This window comes from Oryx dammah, unplaced genomic scaffold (genome assembly GCF_014754425.2).
Source record: "Oryx dammah isolate SB20612 unplaced genomic scaffold, SCBI_Odam_1.1 HiC_scaffold_11229, whole genome shotgun sequence".
Taxonomy (NCBI): Eukaryota; Metazoa; Chordata; class Mammalia; order Artiodactyla; family Bovidae; genus Oryx; species Oryx dammah.
Window position 1 is genome coordinate 2677293 of NW_024080622.1, and position 21193 is coordinate 2698485.

A 21193-nucleotide genomic window follows, 5' to 3' on the forward strand; every position below is an offset into this window, starting at 1 on the left:
TAATAATAGTTGGTATTTGAATCCTTGATACATGCCTGGCATTTTCATACAAAGCACTTATGTCTATCACTTCATTTAATCCTCAGACTCTCTCAGAGTAATCCTCAACACTTCAGATATAAGTAACTCAAACTGATGAGTCTCCATCTAAAAGATAAGGAACTATGGAGAAGGAAATGGCAACCCACTCCAGTACTCTTGCCTGGAAAATCCCACGGACGGAGAAGCCTGGTAGGCTACAGTCCATGGGGTCGCAAAGAGTCGGACGTGACTAAGTGACTTAAAAAAAAAAAAAGATAAGGAACTAGAGCTCAAAAAGTTTATATAACATGTCAAAGGTCATACAACGAGGGGAGTTGTTGAGATCCAGGGTCAAACCCAAGTCATCCAGGTGACATGGTGTGTTCTCCAAAGTGTGTTCTTCAATACTGCCTCTGTACAGACATCTATCTTACCTCATGTAACTGCAAGCGCTTCAAGTAGAGATCCTTTGTATATTAACAACAGAACTCAGTAAAATACCACATATATAACTGAAGGCTTGTAAAGCTTCAAAACTTAAAATGCTAATGTAGTATAAATTCATATCCAGATATGCTCAGAGACAGGGAGTTTCCAAGGACTGTTAAAGTGGAAAGTCTAACATCTTCCTATCAATCTTCTACCACATACAGTAAAGAATATCTGAACTATTCAAATAAAGAATTAACCAAAAAATTAACCTTTTAATAAAAAGGACTTTCCTATACTTGAAAAGGAGTACATCAAGGCTGTATATTGTCACCCTGCTTATTTAACTTATATGCAGAGTACATCGTGAGAAACGCTGGACTGGAAGAAACACAAGCTGGAATCAAGATTGCCAGGAGAAATATCAATAACCTCAGATATGCAGATGACACCACCCTTATGGCGGAAAGTGAAGAGGAACTAAAAAGCCTCTTGATGAAAGTGAAAGAGGAGAGTGAAAAAGTTGGCTTTAAACTGAAGGCAATATAGTAAAGCCGATTCCCTGGTGGCACAGAGGTTAAAGCGTCTGCCTGCAATGCGGGAGACCTGGGTTCGATCCCTGGGTCGGGAAGATCCCCTGGAGAAGGAAATGGCAACCCACTCCAGTACTCTTGCCTGGAAAATCCCATGGGCGGAGGAGCCTGGTGGGCTACAGTTCACGGGGTCGCAAAGAGTCGGACACGACTGAGCGACTAACACACTTAAGACCTCCTAAAGTTCCATGTGACAGACAACTGTCATGTATCCTACTTGGGTTATTAGAAAAGCTCCCAACTCAACTCTCCATAGTAATAAAAGTGCCATTACAAAACAAATTATGACTCTGCTATAGGTTAATCACTAGCTTCACATGAACTGTACTTCACATCAATTGTTCAATTATGACAATTATTCTTACCCTTTGGGAATAAGGTGTTCCAGGATACTCTCTAGCTTGGAACTGTAGCTGGCTATAATTTCCATTGGAAATTGAAGGAGGTCCTCTATAAGTATCAAAACCTAGTAAATAAACAACTTACATTAGAATTATGGGCAAAATTACACTAAACTTTTAAATAGTCTGTTCTATACCACTTAAAAATTTAAACTGATCTTATAAAGCCATCACTAGATTTATGCCTTCTTTAAGCAAACTCTTTAATATTATTTCCACAATAAAACACACATTTATAAAAATATTACAGACTTCAAATAAGCCAACCGTAGAATTTTACTATTGCTCGGATACAGAGGGGGTTGGGAAAGGATGGTGGTTGAAGCCTTGATCTAGCATACTTTTGCAAATATCATGCAGTGACTAGAATATTTGGAACCATGTCTAACTTAAAAGAGTATCACTATTATACTCTCAAAGTTACCATCTGTGGTATACTCTGACAAAAAACTAAGAAATGGGTATTATCTTAACTATAACATGTTTTGAGCCAGCCAGGTCAATTAGCAAAATAAAGAAATTATTCAAATATGAAAACCAAAATTAATTCCTGGAAAAAACAAAATGTTCAACCTTTTACTTCAGTAAGTCACAGGATCAGTTTTTCATACAAAAAGTTCCTCCGTTATAGACAAAAGATATATTAGAAATACTCTATTTTGTAGAAATAGGGAATTCTCTACTACATTATAGACAGAAATAACAAATAGGAACAAGGTAAAGTAAAAACAGCTTGAGTCAAGTAAATATATAGACAAAATAATTCAGTATAATTAAATTTTATTCAGAGCATACCTTTATAACCACCAGGGGACCGATACGAATTGGTTAGTAATCTCCCACCACGAGTACATCCTCTAACAGATCCCCGGCTATTGACAAATGGCTGAGAGGGTCTGGGAAATACATTCGTCTGTGCTGGGTAAAAGGCAAGGCTACCATTGCTTACTTGAATAGTTCCATCGGGAAAACTTGCTGCTTAAGGAAACAGTTTTAGAGTCCAAGAGTTAAACGGTAATAAAAATTTAACATTCTTTATACTAAGAAGTCAGTGTAGAGCAAACCTTTAATACAACTTTCTCCCTTTTAAAAAAAAAAATAGGTGCCATAGATATTCATGTGTATATATAGAGATGTTTAAGTAATAAAATATTATTCAGCCATAGAAAGAAAATTCTGACACACTCTATAATATAACATGGATAAATCTTGAAGACATTATGGTAAATGGAATAGGTCAGTTACAAAAGAACAGATATTGTATGATTCCATTTATATAAGATAAGTACTCAGAGCGAATTCATAGAGTAGAATGCTGGCTGCCAGGGGCTGGAAGGAAAGGGAAATGGGGAGTTAGTGTTAAATAGAGAAGATGAAAAATTTCTAGAGATGAATGGTGGTGTTGGCCACACAACAACTTGGATTGTTTAATGCCATAAAACCTATACACTTAAAAAATGTTTAAAATGATGAATTTTATGTTATGTATATTTTTACCACAAAGGAAAAAGAAAGGCTAAATATTTCACCTCATGGAGAATAAGAAAGTGAACTTTTATTAATACTTTAATTGAAAAGGCATGTAACAAACAATATCCTTTATGTACATCGCCCATCCTATGTTTTCACAGCACAGGTGAGAAGAGAAGGAGGTCATTTGTGGCTAGGTCCAGAGATTTACATTTACCACCTCTTGCAATTAACCAAGTACTCAGAATGCTCAATTTGTTTGCTCAGGGTTAAGTTTTAGAAAACCCAACAGGGGTCTGAAATACCAACATTAAAAATCTACAAATGCTTCTTATGATTGATGATTACATAGTTGCCTGCTCTTTCATGTACCTATTATAATAGCATGAAAGACCAAAAGGGCCTCCCATCTCTAAGCAAAGAGTGGAATAAGCATAATAAGTTAAATATATATCTTCACATTAATCAATGCTCTATTTCAACAGAGAAGAAAAGAGAAATGGTCAGACAGCCATCTGTCTGTGATAACACAGAGTTAACAATGATTTCAAAACCTTCATAAAAGCAGCTGGATAGTGTCTTATGCACCTCTACCACTGCTGATGGTAATCAAAGCAATCCGATTTTAAAAAAGCCTACTCCAGGGTTACATCAGCCATCTAAGTTCTACCTCTACAAACGTTAAAACTAACAGGTGAACTTAACTAAAGAGAGGAAAAGGCATTAAGCATTTCTCAGCACTTGAACAGGAGAAAAGATCATGCTTACTAGTCAGGAAAGAACCTCTCAAATGTCACTACAGACTTGCTTTCCATTTAATTAGCTCTCATCTAAGTCTTCAAAATATACACAAAGATCTTACCAGTCTCTTGAGAAAGGACAGTTTGTTCTACGTGTATAGCTGGCAGTTGGCACTGGGGTGGTGTTTGTGTACTTGCTGTAGTGAAACTTTGATTGTAGCCAGGTGAATAAGGGGATTCTTTTATTTCTTGTTCTTTCCGTGGAGGCAGAGGTGCATTAACATTAAATACCTTAAAAGACAGAGTACACTGAGTCATTTGCAAAGTTTCATAGAAAATAATGAGGGATGACATTCGGCAAAACTCTGCAACATTCAAAAACTTCTGTCTGATTGGTGAAGGACTTGAACAGACATTTCTTCAAAGACAATAAATGGCCAATAAGCACATGAAAAGATGCCCAACATCATTAGTCCCTAGACAAAAAAATAAATCAAAACCACAATAAGATACCACTTCATACCCATTAGGACAATGATTGCTTAAACACAAACAAAACAAAAAAACAGAAAATCTAAGTATAACTGAGGGTGGAGTAAAATTACAATCCTCATGCAATGCTGATGGGAACGTCAAGTGGTACAGCCGACTGTAGAGAACAGTATGGTGGTTCTTCAAAGAGCTAAATGTAGAATTAACGTATGATCCAGCAATTCCATTTGTAGGCATACACCCAAAGAAATGAAAGCAGAGATTCAAAGAGAGATGTGTACACCTATGTGCACAGTATTATTCATAAGCGCTAAAAGGTGGAAACAGCCAAGTGTCCATCAGCAGATGAAGGGTAAACAGAATGTGATACATGCATACAATGGAATGTTATTTCATCATAAAAAAGAATGAAATTCTGATCCATGCTACAACATGGATGGAAGAACCTTGAAAATACTATGCTAAAATAAGCCAGGTAGAAAAAGGACAAATATCATGAGTCCACTTATATGAGGTACCTAAGAATAGGCAACTCATAGAGACAGAGTAGAATACAAGTTACCAGGGGCTAGGGAGAAGAAGGGGATAATGAAGTTCTGGAAAAAACAGAGGTGATGGCTGTACAACACTGTGGATGTACTTAATGCCACTGAATTATACATTTTAAAATGGTTAAAACAGTAAATTTTATGCACATTTTAACACAGTAAAAAAAAAAAATTCCTATTTGATTTCTGACAGAAGTTAAATCAAGTACAAGAACTAACTCTCCTGATATTACATTATCATAATGCTGCTTATTGAGAGTAAAAACTTCATAGGGCAAGAGGGTACTTTTTCAGAAACCGAGGATGAATGAAAAAACCTGCAAATTCAGTACTGAATTTCTACCACGTGGCAGGACAACGATTTGACCAGACTCTGGTCACTGAGTATAATAAAGCCCTTTTGTTACTCTCAAGCCCCCTCATCCTGCTCCGTTTTTCCCCAACACACATATGATATTATATATATATATATATGAATGAGTATTTTTCTCTCTAGCCCTCCCACCTCCATAATAAAGTATAAGCTTCTTAAGCACAAAGACCCATCTATTCTCCATTGGTACAACCCAGGCATTGTTGAACAGTGCCTGGCTTTGAACTACCTGTTTGTTGAATAAATGAGTAAATGAACAAATAAGAACCAGTTTGTACTATTGAATAGGAACCAAACAGATAGAACAGACAGACCAGCATGAGCAAAAGAGGTATTTGTGATAAGAATGTATAGGGCAAGTCCAGGGGACTAGTCTGGCAAGTTACACCAGGCTTCAAAAGTTACTGAGTGTCAGGTAAAGACATTCAATTTCATTTAATAATGGACCAATATTTGCTTTTAATTAGGAATAAGAAAAACTTAATAAAACCAATGTAGCTTGGTTTTTTGGTTTTTTTACTAAAAAAAACAATACTGTGTAGGATGGATTGACAGGCATAGAGGGAAAGCAAGGATACTGAGCTTTTTCTAGGTGGCCAAGCAGGGAGTAATAAGATTAGTGAATTAATGTGTCTGAATTCACCAGCCCATCTCCCCGCCTTGTGTCTGCTTCCCACTGCCATTCCACTGGCCTCATCTCACTACTGTCACTCAAAAGGACGTGAAGTGGGACATGAAGCATCATCAGGAAGAGTATTTATTGGCTAAGACGTTGCGTTCTTCTAAAGAAAAGTTTTATATTTATTCTAGGTTTAGAGAATAAATATACAAACTTAGTTGTAATATAATCTTAAAAAGTTTTAAACTACAACTTGTAGAAAGAAAGAAAGTGAAGTCGCTCAGTTATGTCTGACTCTTTGCAACCCCATGGACAGTAGCCTGCACCAGGCTCCTCTGTCCATGGGATTTTCTAGGCAAGAGTACTGGAGTGGGGTGCCATTTTCTTCTCCAGGGAATCTTCCTGACCCAGGGATTGAACCCAGGTCTCCCACATTGTAGACAGACGCTTTACCATCTGAGCCACCAGGGAAGTAGATTGTAATTCAAAATACCATACAAATCTTGAACAATTCTCCAAAACCCAGCATGAGATGAATGAAGATGAAATCAAATGAAAGTTTCAACAGTAATAGAACACACGAGTATGTGTCCTCTATTTCAGGGTATTGATGCCGTGGAATACCAGAACTGTGATATTAGTAACTGTTAGTATTATTAAGCTATTTACAGAAAATTATGTTTCCCACTTACATTTCATTTCTTTAATATGGGTCTCCTCAGCTTTGCCTATCACTAATTTTCAGAAGGGTAAATGCCCTGACAAAATATTCATTCAAAATTATTGAGGCTTTGAATTGAACACTCTTCCCTCCACAAACAATATTTCCATTGAACAAACTCAAATTCTATCAGTCCAAGTAAGAGTAATAGAAAAGGCAAACTTTTTCACATAGTACCCCATATTAAAGAAACAGTAGCTTTTTAAATGGAATAATGAACTGCAATCATCATTCATGTTTTATACTCACTGTCTGCATGGCTTGAAAGGGTGCTGTGTTAATAGTTACTGAACTACTACTTGCTGGAGGTGACTGGAAGCCCTGTTCAGAGCCCTTTGACATGGGAGGATTTGGAGAAGCTAGTGAAGACGGTTGCTTGCTTGGGGAAACTGCTGCCTAGGGAGGAGAAATGCAGTATCAGCCAATCACCTGCCATACAACAAGCAGTTAACTTACACTAAACCCCAGGATGGCATAAGTCAGCAAGTCCTATAGGATGACATTTGGACACAGGAATGCAAAAGAACAGCTTCTGCTTACAATTTCAAATCTCAATTGCTGAGCATGCACACTAGTATTTGCTTTGCACAGCTTGCTGACTAAGTGAGAATCTTACTATTAATCAATCTAAGAGATGAGGGGTTGAACTTTTTATGAGGACCTAGTCCCTTTCAAACCCTGTAATGATATTTTCTAGTTCAGAATCTAATATTATTCCAAACTTATACAGAAGAATTAGGCTTAAGAAAAACCCTGGGTGAGTTGCTTAGTCAGTGCTAACTTTTTTCTGTTTCAAAGTCTTACTAGTGGATTCCTTAGTCAGCTGCCTTTAAAAAGAAAACCAAACCTGAGCTAAAATAAATAACTCTTAACTAAGGGAATTAGCAACTCCCCGATACAACAGATAATAAAGCCAAATACTTAAAAGATAGGAGAAAAACAATCCCAATGAGGTAATGAAGCAGACAGGTGTGACTCATTAGGTGGCAAACACTTAATTTAAATTTAGACCAAATCAACATCATAAAAACTATATTATATAATGAATACACATTCTTATATAATAGTTAACCAAGAAATAATAATAAAACCTGAGTTGCTAAATTAATTTTAAAAATCTACCTATCATGCTATATCTATCTCAAGGATTTGCTCAAATATAATAAAAACTATCAAAAGCACACACACAATACTGTCAAAATGCTTTGACAAAATTAGCCGAAAAGAGAATGGAACTCATTCTGACTGAGTCAGTGCTAATATTAACACTATAAAGTTATTGAGTCTTCAGTTATATGTATAAAAGATTTTTCTCCTAAGGTGTCCTTCAGTATAAATATAATGAGAAACTTGAACTTATCGCTAATCCTACCCCTACCTAGAAATTTTCATCCTTTTGACATTAGCATTTCGGATATAATTTATTGTATCTGAAAAGGCAATACACTTGCCTTTTCAGTCTATTTAATACACTATTAAGTCTATTTATATGGTAAAGTCACAATAAAGTTAAAGTTACCTGTATAAGTTCCAGGACTACAATATCAACAGAAAGCAAACATTATTAAAGTATAAATGTTCAGTCATTAAGTTGATCATGCCTGTAATTCACATGTTAAGCTGGTTCTGCTGTTCTTTAAGTCAGAAATGAAATTAAGACAATTGGTCTCTTATTACCTCAGGAGTCTCTGAGGTCATAAACTCTGTTTCAGATCCCGAAGAAGCCTGATCAGTAGTAACCAAGCAAGCATTTGAGCTACAAGTAACTGGAGAAGAAGCAGCCTAGATACAGGAAGATATAAAACATTGTAAAAGGCACAATTTGTTCACTTTATATTACGTGGGCCCTGACCTTCCCAACACATTACTCTCACTGAACACTCGGCAGTGCCAATTGCTATGCTTAACACTTTAATACATATTAATATATTTACTCCTAACAATAACCCTGAGCAATAGATACAACTATTCCCATTTTATTCATAATCAGGCAAAAGCAAAGAAAGTTAAATAATTTACCCAAGATCACTCTAAAATTAAGGGGTAGAGCTGAGATTCAAATCCAAGCAGGCAGCTACACTGCCTTTCCAGGCCTAGTCACCAAAGCTACACATCTAATCCCATCCTCATTTATCAAGATTCTTGGCCCTGGAAATCTGGGGCCAGATTTTCCATCAGGCACTCAACAGCAAGCTCCCTGGGCAATGAGCCCAGGGTACATTAACGCTCCGAGCACAGGTCTGCCAGAATCATGACAACTATCTTTTACTCTAAGTGCTCTCAGTGTCTTAAAGGAGTAGGAAGAAGTATAAATAAAATACATAAATCACAATGGCACCAATATCCTAACAAAAATTAAAGCTAATATGTATAAAATAAAAATTGGGAGAAGGCATATAGGAACTAAGTCTGACAACTATAACTGATAAAAAAACTATGAAAGCAACTAAGAAGGAATTCTATGGCATAACAGGTATTAGAATATAACAGAAATCCATAAAATTCTAGCAATCACAAGGTGCGAAGTGTCAATGAATCCACTCCTTTTATCTAAATGCTTCAGTTCAGTTCTCAGAAGCCCAAGTAATAAATGGGTTAGCCAATGCTAACGAGCAGTTACGTTTCAGTCATCTTCTCCAAGAGTTCATCATGATATGCTGCTTCTTGGGAAGGAGATGGGACCAGGTTTAAAAAGTCTCATGGAAAAGGGCTTATGAAAAATATTTTTAAATCCTTTAGAGCATTTTATATATTTAAATAGGTATAATTAGATCTGACCAAACTATTATAAAACAGGAGTGTTTTAAACCTAGGCCTTGCTTCTGGCCTCCTTTTTAAAACAATGAGACAACCACCCAAAATAAATGCTATTGGCTGTTGTGGGAACACAACTAAGTCAACTGCCAAAAAATTCACAGATACTAAATTAAGGCAATTTGGCACACCTGATAGTTAAGCTTTAAGAGACTTTGAATTTTAGTTAAGAGGTTAACAAAAAAGATAAACATTCTTTACATTAGTATTTATTGCGAAGTTATGGCAGTCTTTGCTTCCAAGTTATTGCTCTTAAGGAGACCAGCTAGAGTTCGTTTTAAGTATTTCTGAGTAAGCATGATGATGGAGGCCAGTGGTTCCAAAAAATCAACATGCAGATTCACCCAAGGAGCAGACTAAAAACACAGATGAACAGACAACACCCCTGGAAATGCCAAACATACAGGTCTAAGGTGGTAACTAACAATATAGTCCTCTCTCAGTATCCACAGGGACTGGTTCCAGGACTCGCTGTGCTACCAAAATTCAGAGATGCTCAGACCCTACAGTCGACCCTCCATACCTGTGGTCCCACACCTTCAGATTAAACCAACCTCGGATATGTAGTACTGTATGGATTTAGTGGGAGAAAAAAACACATATAAGAGGACCTGAGCAGGTCAAACTCATATTGTTCAAGGGTCAACTCTACGTATTTTTATTAAAGTGACCAAATGATTCTGATACAGCCACCCCAGAGGCATGCCTGTGAGAACAATTAGACTAGACTACTGGTTTATCCAAGAAAAACTTAACTTGTTGATTGAAAGCCTCATACAGAATCTAATAGCTAGAACAGATAACGTGGAATTCTTTAGCTAAAGCAGGGAATGGGGTTAGGGACTAACCATGAATTAAGAATTCGTTTCTTTCTTTAGACTCTTTACTAGCCAATATGCTAAGTGACTTAGGTAACTTAAATAGCAAAGTAAGATTCCCAGAGTACCTCTGAATTCTTCAGGCTTGCTCTTTCCTCACTAAAATTTCCTTCTTTGTTGTAACAGATGACTTGCCCATGTTCATTAGGGAATTTTTGAGGACCAGTTTTACTTGATCTAAAAAACTAGATATCCTTAAAACATTTTCAATAATTTATAGTTAGGAATATTAGAATCAGTGAGTCTGACCATTCATACCAACGCAAGAGTTTCTCCTAAAAGAGTAAATGAAAGATGAATCTGGAGAAGTTACCTGTAATGGCTCTTGAAGAAAATCATTTTGATTGGATAGATTCTGTTCTGTAGATGCTGTAGAGAGTGAAATCAACAGTAAACTACTGAGGGAAGAGAAAAGTTTATGCATACCAACTGGATGGAAACTAAAGTTTATATTTTATAAAACCAAGCAGTATCTAGAAGAACTGGGTCTCAAGTCCTTTCTATTAGAGCTTTAAAAAGTCAGGATTATAGAGAAAAAGCATCCTAGTTCCATCTGTGATATTTAATAATGTTTTATGGTTAAATGGACAAAAGCAGCATTTCAAGTCTTCCAAAAGAAAAGAACTGTGACTTTTTAAAAACCAGCGACTGTAATCTGGAAGATAAAATCTGAGCTATCATGAGCAATAATTAGCTGATATACTTTAAATTACAAGTTTCAAAATAAGTCCTTGCGGGGGTCATCTGTCTCTTCTTTTTTTTTTCTCTTTGATCATGTAAATTAAACATACTTTTCAATTACACAGTTTCAGTTTGATTTAGTCTTATTAATGTCTATCACTTATTAATTACTCTCTCTTCCTTCTCCTTATCCAAACCGGGAATTACTGCACCAGTCTTCTGGTTGGTATATACTGCTTACTACAGCTGAACTATGGCTTTGATTATGTCATTCCACTCCTAAGATAAACTAATGCAGAATAAAAAGCCTGAAGTGTCAGACCGGATTCAGATTAACCAGTGTTGGTGCAGTGTTAATCAGTTCAGTCAGTTCAGTTCAGTCACTCAGTTGTGTCTGACTCTTTGCAACCCCATGGACTACAGCATACCAGGCCTCCCTGTTCATCACCAACTCCCAGAGTTTACTCAAACTCATATCCATTAAGTTGGTGATGCCATCCAACCATCTCATCCTCTGTTGTCCTCTTCTCCTCCCACCTTCAATCTTTCCCAGCAAAAGGGTCTTTTCCAATGAATCAGTTCTTCACATCAGGTGGCCTAAGTATTGAAGTTTCAGCTTCAACACCAGTCCTTCCAATGAATATTCAGGACTGATTCCTTTTAGGATGGACTGGTTGGATCTCCTTGAAGCCCAAGGGACTCTCAAGAGTCTTTTCCAACACCACAGTTCAAAAGCATCAATTCTGCTGTGCTCAGCTTTCTTTATAGTCCAACTCTCACATCCATACATGACTACTGGAAAAACCATTGCCTTGACTAGACGGACCTTTGTGGGCAAAGTAATGTCTCTGCTTTTTAATATGCTGTCTCGCTTGGTCATAACTTTTCTTCCAAGGAGCAAGCGTCTTTTAATTTCATGGCTGCAATCACCATCTCGATTGTGGAGCCCAAAATAACAATGTCTGTCACTGTTTCCATTGTTTCCCCATCTATTTCCCATGAAGTGATGGGACCAGATGCCATGATCTAAGTTTCCTGAAAGGTGAGCTTTAAGCCAACTTTTTCACTCTCCTCTTTCATTTTTATCAAGAGGCTCTTTAGCTCTTCACTTTCTGCCGTAATGGTGGTGTCATCTGCATATCTGAGGTTATTGATATTTCTTCCGGCAATCTTGATTCCAGCTTGTGCTTCTTCCAGCCCAGTGTTTCTCATGATGTACTCTGCATATAAGTTAAATAAGCAGGGTGACAATATACAGCCTTGACATACTCCTTTCCCTATTTGGAACCAGTCTGTTGTTCCATGTCCAGTTCTAACTGTTGCTTCCTGACCTGCATATAGGTTTCTCAAGAGGCAGGTCAGGTGGTCTGGTATTCCCATCTCTAAGAATTTTCCACAGTTTGTGGTGATCCACACAGTCAAAGGCTTTGGCATAGTCAATAAAGCAGAAATAGATGTTTTTCTGGAACTCTCTTGCTTTTTCAATGATCCAACGGATGCTGGCAATTTGATCTCTGGTTCCTCTGGTTCCTCTGCCTTTTCTAAATTCAGCTTGAACATCTGGAAGTTCACAGTTCACATATTGTTGAAGCCTGGCTTGGAGAATTTTGAGCATTACTTTACTAATATGTGAGATGAGTGCAACTGTGCGGTAGTTTGAGCATTCTTCGGCATTGCCTTTCTTTGGGATTGGAATGAAAACTGACCTTTTCCAGTCCTGTGTTAATCAGTGTTAAGCAGTGCACTAAATACCACTGATATAATTTCACTCACAGGATGCAAAAGCCTCAACACTAGATGTACAGAGTTGAAAAGAGTCAAGCAAGTAAAGAGTAAAATTATTTATAAAAGAAACAACTGGAACAAACAGCTGTAGGTATAACAATTCTTAAGAATGAGGACATACCTACTGGGCTACCTGGAGTAGCTGAAGGCGGCTGTGACGATGGAATTGCACTTGAAGGTTTGTCAAAATCCAGAATAGATTCCTAAAGATAAGATTTTAAATAATGAGTGGAAACAAAGATCACCATTTGTTGGTAAACCTATTACCATTAAATTATTTATGATGTTGTCATAAACCTCTGCTTATTAGCTATAGGAATTTATCTAATAACTATCTTAAGATGTTAATAACTTAAGTCTTTTAGGAGAAGAAATTAAAAGTAAATCTAAAGTAACTGTCAAACCTTAAGACTATCAAGTATTAAAATTCTAATAGTAATTCTAAGGCCAAGTTAGGAAAACTCCTCACTTGAAGGTTTAAACATAAACATTAATCCTAGCATAGACTGAGCCTTCATTTTTATTATAACCAATGAGAAGTTCTAATTATTTTATCTCAACCACTAAACTAACTCATGCTCTTAGATACTTTCATGACAACATGCCATTCTCTTCCATGTGCCTATCTTGGTTATCCTGGAAATATTTCCAACGTTTTGAGAACTTACACACTTGTAGTGATCATTTTAGGTCATTTATTTATCATCAAATAATCTGAAGAAGTAAGCAATTCCCTCACTTAATAAAAAAGTAGAAGGTTGGGAGTTTGTCAGATTATATAACTGGTAATTGGCAGAAGTAGATTTAAATGCAGGTCTAACTCCAAAGCAAGATCTTTTTACTATTAAGACACAAAAATCTCTATTTGCCTACTTCCTAGCTCAATAATATCACAATATTTTGAAATTCTGCACGTGTTTGTATAACACAATTTAACATTTAACTATTGAGTTAACTCATCTTATACAAATGAAATATAAACTCTTTGAGGGCAATGAATGTCATGATTATTTACACACAATGGCATCTATCAAATACCAAGCATAGTACAGGTTCTCACAGTCTGAGCAGAAACTACTAATGAGCTACAGCACCAATATCACTTGAGCACTTTAAGCTTCTTACATATTTAATTCATTTCATTACTCACAACAAACAGGACCAGGAACTATTATCCTCATTTTTTTTTTCAAAAAAGAAACTGAGGCATAAAGTTAAGTAACTTGCCTAAACTCTCAGAGCGAGCAAGTGGCAGAGCCGAGATTTGTACTCATTCTGAAACCAGAATATATGCTCTTAACAACTTCATTTAATGCTTCAGACCAGAAGCTAGTAGCCCCATAACTAGCATTTAAGATTCACTTAATAATGACTCATACTTGCATAAAGTTACAAGTTCCTTGAATCTGGGTCATCAGATCCTGCAGTTTTTCTTTCCTCAATACTGGATCCTTTGGAAGGGTAGAGGAAGAACCTACAGGCTGATGCATAGGCTTAGGCACCTACAAGATAAACCCATAATGTGTAAGAGTGAAGTTCAAATTCAACAGCTTGATTCAGGAAACTTAGCTTATCACTGCATCTTAATATAATCAAAGCACATAGCAGTGTTCACTTATAGGTTTATCTCAGGTAAAGAATTTCCACATAAATGCCTCTTCTAAGTAATTTAAACAAAGTTTAAATGTTTCCCCCTTCAGTACAACTTTAATGGGAACTGTTGCTAATCATCTTTTTTAAAAGGAAGGCCAATAACAGCAGAACTTCTGTGATAAAGTTCTTTCATTGTGGACATAGGTTACCTTACGTCCTCCACAAGATGCCACTGCCTACAATATAAAACACCTCAATGACCTTTTTCCAAGGAAAAAAGTTACTATCACATTAATTATATATCCCATTTTTAATATATATCTGATTTCAGAAACCTTAAGGTATAAAAATGTATACACATATACCCTAGAGTTTAGGAAATACAATGTTACATTTTGTTATAAAGTAAGCATACTTTGTCGGGGCTACTGATGTTTAGAATGTGGTCCCCCTCCAGCTAAATTTCTTAAGATTGCTGAAACAGACCTCATGTTTATGGTTATTTCTTACAGGTATCAGCAAACTGACCCCTGCCAGCTCCTCCTCTCCACCTTCTAATTCACTAAGAAATCACACAGCTAAGCTACGTCAACAGCGTCATAAAATAATAGTTAATAGACCCTAAGGAAATATATGAAAGGCTCTTTTAGGAGCAAAGTATGAACTTTGGTGATTTATTTCATGTATCTAGTCTTTTGGCTTTGAACTCTTTTTTGCCCTTGACTGTACCTAGTCATATTAAAGACAGTGGAGACTGCAATACAGATAGAGGCAAATACTGTGTTTATACAGACACACCCCCGCAGTCACTGAGAGACCCTGTAACTTCAATATGATGATGTCTGTGCCATAAGGTACAATAAATGAGTTCTGACATTTACAATTAAACACTCTTGATTTTAAATACTATTCAACAAACAGCAGGGTATCAATATTTCCTATGGTCAAGGCTCAGCACTGTTATACCTACTGGAATTTTTAACTGTGTTCTTTGAGCAACTTTATTGAAGTATTAAATTTGATTTATAAATTTCCCAAAATATTGATAGCTATCATGTTAAAATTACTGTCATATGATATCTAGTTAATGAAATAAGGCTATCAATCTTCTGCAGGGTCAGGATGAAGCTAAAATTACATTACCACTTAAAGAGGAAGAAAGGAAAATAAAAGGAGACAAGTAACTCTAAAATTCTCTTCCAAAAAGGTAGAATTGCAGCAGGTGTAATTTATAAAATGCAATGATCTGAATTCCCTAAACAAAATGTTTTCTGCCCCCTCACTTTTTAATTGACGTATAGTTGATTTATGATATACAATATCATGTTAGTTTCAGGTGTACATCACAGTGATTCAATTTTATATATATGTATGTGTGTGCCTTCTTTTTCAGAGTCTTTTCCTTTATAGGTTATTAAAAACTATTGAGTACAGTTCCCTGTGCAACATAGAAAAATATTCTTCAAACTGTTCAAGGACCAAAGATATATGGTCCTCAATACATCTGGGTTCGATCCCTGGATTAGAAAGATCCCCTGGAGAAGGAAACTGCAATCCACTCCAGCATTCTTGCCATGGACAGAGGAGCCTTAGTGGGCTAGTCCATTGGGTTGCAAGGAGTTGGACACGACTGAGCAACTAACACTTTCACTTCTGGCTAAACTGGCATGGAAGTTCAGGAACACTACGAGATGGACATGGAGAACACTGGGAGGGTAGTGAGTTCACACTTCTTAGCAAACAAGGTGATAATAAGTCTTCAACAAGTTTGCAATGAAATAGTGGTAAATAACTTCTAATAAAAGACAAGACTAACTAGCACTGTATCTATGGATTATTCATTATAAGCCTTATATTACTGGCATGGGTTATTTACTATTAACAGAATGAGGCCTCATATTTGAACCAAATCTCATACTTCAAAACCTAATTATAGAATGATAAACACCTATACTTTTCATCTGCAGAAAATTTTTATTTTGAAACAGAAACAGACAACTAATCCAGCTCCCTCCCCAACTATTAATCTTCAGAAACAGGACATGAAAGATTCCTGTTTCTTCTCCTGTCCATTTGTTCCTTATTCAAAGAGGACAGGCTAATTGAATGACTATAAGTCAGTGAAAGAGAAGGAAGAGAATACAGAAAAATGTAACTTGCATCAGAAAAAGGTCTCCCACCTTTTGATATGCATTTACATATCTCACTTCACATTATAGTCTTCTCTATCATTATTTTAATACCATATCATGTCATTAAAACATTATTTCTAGTTGCAGAAATTTCACTTCAGGTTAGGCACAAAAGACAGACTGTCTGCTTCCAATTTTCTAGGAAAAACAAACTATGCATTAAAGGGTTAAGTGAAATACTTTATATATTAACATGGGTTTTACTGATTTTTTTCTAATGAGAAATTTTAAATTATCACTATCACAAATCTCTATTTATGCCTACAATGACAGGAACAGACTGATACAAATCAACTCACATCTTTGGGTTCTGTATTAAACTTCCTGGGAAGGAGCTGGTCATTTGGTATGAGGCTTGCTGCAGCTACTCCCCAGGACTTTGGAGAAATCTGTGACTGTGGTGTTAAAGGGTGTTTCTGACTCTCAACATTGTTTTCCCAGGATTTTGGAGTCTCTGGATGTCTTGAATCCTGTTCTTCACACGTGGGAGAGGTCCATGACTTGCTGATGTCCTGGTCACTCTGCACAGATGGTGTCCAAGACTTTGGCGTTTGCTTCTTTGGCTCCTGTTCTTTCTGTGGCTGAACTGGCCAAGGCTTCAGTGTTTCCTGCTTCTTCTGTTCCTCTTGAATGTATCCTGCTTTGGATTTGGAAGCTTCCTGCTTCCACTGGCCAGGAGTTGGTTTGGTTTTGGAGACGTCCTGCTTCTTCTGCTCTTCCTGCAGAGTGGACCTGAGTTTTGGAATCTCTTGTTTCCTCTGTTCTAAGGAAACCGCAGGCTTTGAAACCTCCTGGTGCTTTACAGAAGACTCCCAGGACTTGAAGGTTTCCTGTTTCTTCTCCTGCCCATCTGGTTCAGTAAGCATATCCCAACATTTGGGGAGATTTGGTTTTCTAGCATAATCTGCTTCCCAAGATTGCTCTTCATCTTGTTTACTTGAATAATCTACTTCTGTCATGTAGCGTCTGTTAAGAAACTAAATCAGAGGGAAAATGTGTTCAAGTCAGTCTGTAGACTCGGGGGCAGTACTAAACTCCTATGTCCACTGGTCTGAACCACTGTGCTAACAGGAAATTTCTGTCCTTAACCTACTCGAAGAGAGTCTCCTCCTTTTTTTTAGTCCATTCCTTTCCCCTCAATTAATAGAAAGACAAACTTCAAAAGCAGTGACCCACATGTGACTCACCTAAGACTGGTAGGCAGTGCACACCACGGTGCCCATTTGCTTGGCTCAGGCTCTTTTACCAAGGTTACTCTGCCTCTGCCACCTCTGGGACCACCTGACTCCCTCAAATGTTAAGGCATAGGATAGTTCAACTACACAAAGTTATTCTCTTTATACTGAAGCCTTATGCTCCCTGAATTACCAGCCTTTTCTTTATTTCTGTTATGTATCAATCATGTTATGATTCTGCTTCTTCCATTATTTTCAGCCTCCATGAATTAAAATGTCACTTCAGAAAGAGAACAAATACCCTTTTCTGTTACCAATATGAGTAAACTGGCAAGAGCAAAATCCTACTCATCTTTAAATTCCAGTACAGCCGCCAAAAACAGCAACAGCTAACACTTGTAACTTGTATGCCAGGCCAAAGTGTAAGTAACTTAGAATTTAAGTGAACTCCTTCAAACCTCACAATAAATATGTAAGGCAGGCATTATCATTATCCTCATTTTATGCAGGAGAATAACAGACACAGCTGAGCTAGGTATCTCGCCCAAAGTCACTAAAAAGCTAATAAGTTGCAAGGCCAGGATTCAAGCTTATGCAGTCTAAATCCAGAGCCTCAGTTTCTAACCACAACACTATCCGAAAGTCTCAAAACCCAAAGTTGACTGAAAATTGCGTTTTAGTACCTTACCTCTTGTGGTTGTATCTCTGGTTGTGCCAGTTCCATAAGAGACTCTGAGAAAATAAAAGAAATATTAAATACCAGGTAAACCATAAGTTTTTAGACTGATTACTCTATAATTAAGAAACAAATTTCAGAAGGGTAATAGAAAAAGGATGGTGCAATTAAGTATATTTATGGAAGAAGTAATTCTCACAACTGGGTGTTAGTCAAAAAGCATGTGGGCTGAGGCTAGTTGGAGCTAGTTGCTCTCCTTATGCAAGACAGTTTTCTGAATTCAAGCTGCAGTTACAAACTGATTTCTGACTGAAAATAGGACCATCTCCCCTTACCCACAAACACCTGCTTCTTTCAAGATAGAGTTATAGCTCTGGTGTCATGGGGTATAAATGAGAAACACTTGAATCTTGCTAGCGGCTAACATAAAGCTGCTTGGACTACCTCCTTAGAAGTAATAATTCTTTCCAGCCTCCACAATCATTAGTAAACGTGTTACTTAAAGTATTTCTTCTCCAAGAAAAGTAGAATTTTGAAAAACATATTTAACTGATTTTGGCATTTTTTTCCTTTGATCAGTATGTTAACCTTAGATTATTTATATTCTTGGCCTACAGTAGAGTACTGAACTCTACTATAACTTACATTTAAACAGTTTTAAATGGAATGATCCTAATAGTTTAACGAAGAGATTCATTAAAATGCCTCATTTTAACAGTATACTCTCTTGAAACAAAGTATAACCTAAAATTTCTTTTTTTTTCCCCCCCTCTGAGGCATTTTATTTGTACGTATTACATCCCTAGAAAAACAATCCAAGGATTTTCCCTCCTGTATGTTTTTGTCTTGCTTCTTCATGGTCCATGATGCCAGCTGAGGTTCAGTACAATGAAACCAAACTCGATGGGATGGGAGTAGGTTATTCTGCCATTTTTCTAGATCTTTGAGTTAAATCTGGGGCTGATCACTCCACACTTATTTAGCCTACCTGTGAGGTTCACAACAATTTTCCCAGCCCCATGATCATCAATGATTTCAAATTCGCCAATGTAACCATGCTTCATCATCACTGTTAGAAACCTGATGACAACTTTGGAGCATGGCCTGATAAGGACCTGACCGTTGCCTCTCTTTTCAGCATTGTTGATACTCTTGAGAGCATCAGCCAGGGCATTCATGCACACCATTCTGGTGGCACAGAAAGATGGCAGAAAGAGCTAAAATTTCTATTGAGATTCATTCTGCCAATCATAGTAGTAAAGCCTAGAGATGTTTCCTAAACCTAGGCTTATCCTGGGACTAGTAAAGATTTCTATGCATGCAGAAAATAAAATTAAAACAAAGCAATCATTTTACAATGATTTGATTCATTTGGTTAAGTGTTAAAAATGCAACCACTATAAAGAATTTCAGAGATCACAACAAACCTGACTCTTTAACAGATTCAGTCTTCAATAACTGTTTTTTCTTCTCCGATTTTATTAGCATTTCTTCCTCCAATGATACCTCTTTTTCCTTGGCATTTTTTGGAACTGGGATACTTTCAAAATAGCCTGAGTTCAGCAATTTAGAGAGTAGATCTTTCATGTGTTTGTCTAACAAAAAGTGACTAAGAGTTAGTTATCACATAGCTGAAGAGTTCACGGGAAATTATTTGAAATAGAAATCTTAATGTAATTTTATCCTAGTTGTATGTCATTATAACATTCTACACTGGGGATACTTAAAGAACTGGTCATACTATAAAAAGGAAATATGCAATCCATCATTACCTCATACTGAATGAATATAAATTTTAAAAGTCAGAATCCCAAAGTTTTAGCAAGTCACTTAAGTTTCTCTGGACCTCCATTTCCACCATTTGGAAAATGACTAAAAATCAGAGATGCCAATTGAAGACTCTAGTATGTCATAAAAAGCACATATTTATTCCCTGAGCTGGGAGAAAATAGAATTTTCCCATCCACCCCCAAGACATCACAATAAGCAATTACTCTACCTTCCCCAAATAACTACGGCTTTGGAGAAGTAAAATAACATAATTCCTCAAACATAATCTTTAGAAAAACCTATCTCAGACAATCTCTAAAGAATGTTTACAGTACAAAATTCCATGATTAAGATTTTACTCTTGAATTATGCTGTATTTCACTCCTACCACATCACCATTTGATAATCAAGAAAAACCTTAAAATGACGTTAAAGATCATAAACAGATCTAAAGTCTACTTCACTTTTGATAGGCAGTAAAAATATAATTCCCAAATAAAGCAGAGTTCTCAAACTTGATTTGGGTCTACTATTCTTTTCAGAGGAATACTATGACACAGATTACCTTTCTTTTAAAATCAACTTTGAGGTAAAATTTATAAGATACAAAATTCACATTTTAAGTGTACAGTTTTAGCAGGTATGTAATAGTCATGTTACTTCCACCATAACCACAATATAGACTATTTTAATCAACTCAAAAAGTTCCCTTATTTCCCTTTTATAAACAATTTCTTCCCCCTACTCCCTAACAACCACTGACCCGCTATCATTCACGTTATGTCTTTTCTAGAATTTCATATAAATGAAATCATACATTATGCACTCATTTTTTATCTGGCTTCTTTCATTCAGCATAATTTATTTTGAGATTCACACAAACTGCTACAGTATCAATAATTCATTCCTTTTTTTACTGCTGAAATGATTTCACTGTATGGATATATCACATTTTGTTTATTAATTATCAGCTGATGTACATCTGGACTGGGTTCAATTTGGGACTGTTCTGAATAAGCTGGTATGAACATTCAGGTACAAGTACTTAAATGAATGTATGTTTTCAATTCTCTTGGGTACTAGAAGTGTAACTGCTTGGTGATATAGTAAGTATACATAATTTTATTAAAAAAACTGACAAACTAGTTTCCAAAGTATTTGTATCACTTTGAATTCTAACCAAGCAATAAATATCTGTGATTTAAATTTGAAAGGACTTAAG

The 21193-nt window shown here is 36.4% G+C and overlaps 1 protein-coding gene and 1 pseudogene across 8 annotated transcripts in view; both read right to left on the minus strand.

Annotated features, from left to right (window-relative positions):
• Window positions 1–21193, minus strand: part of LOC120861147 (caprin-2-like) — a 40824-nt gene that overhangs the window by 2942 nt on the left and 16689 nt on the right. For 3 of the 8 annotated variants that reach the window (XM_040236786.1, XM_040236785.1, XM_040236788.1), the window contains exons 7-17: window positions 19629–19796; window positions 18214–18257; window positions 16650–17327; window positions 13945–14067; window positions 12687–12768; window positions 10413–10468; window positions 8085–8189; window positions 6657–6803; window positions 3777–3945; window positions 2240–2422; window positions 1409–1509 (exon numbers count right to left, since the gene is read on the minus strand). In XM_040236786.1, coding sequence (XP_040092720.1) covers window positions 1409–1509; window positions 2240–2422; window positions 3777–3945; window positions 6657–6803; window positions 8085–8189; window positions 10413–10468; window positions 12687–12768; window positions 13945–14067; window positions 16650–17327; window positions 18214–18257; window positions 19629–19796 — 1856 coding nt within the window. The remainder of the gene's footprint in view (window positions 1–1408; window positions 1510–2239; window positions 2423–3776; window positions 3946–6656; window positions 6804–8084; window positions 8190–10412; window positions 10469–12686; window positions 12769–13944; window positions 14068–16649; window positions 17328–18213; window positions 18258–19628; window positions 19797–21193) is intronic. The other 5 variants (XM_040236787.1, XM_040236789.1, XM_040236790.1 and 2 more) reach the window with 3 other exon arrangements.
• LOC120861149 lies at window positions 18970–19413 on the minus strand (annotated as a pseudogene).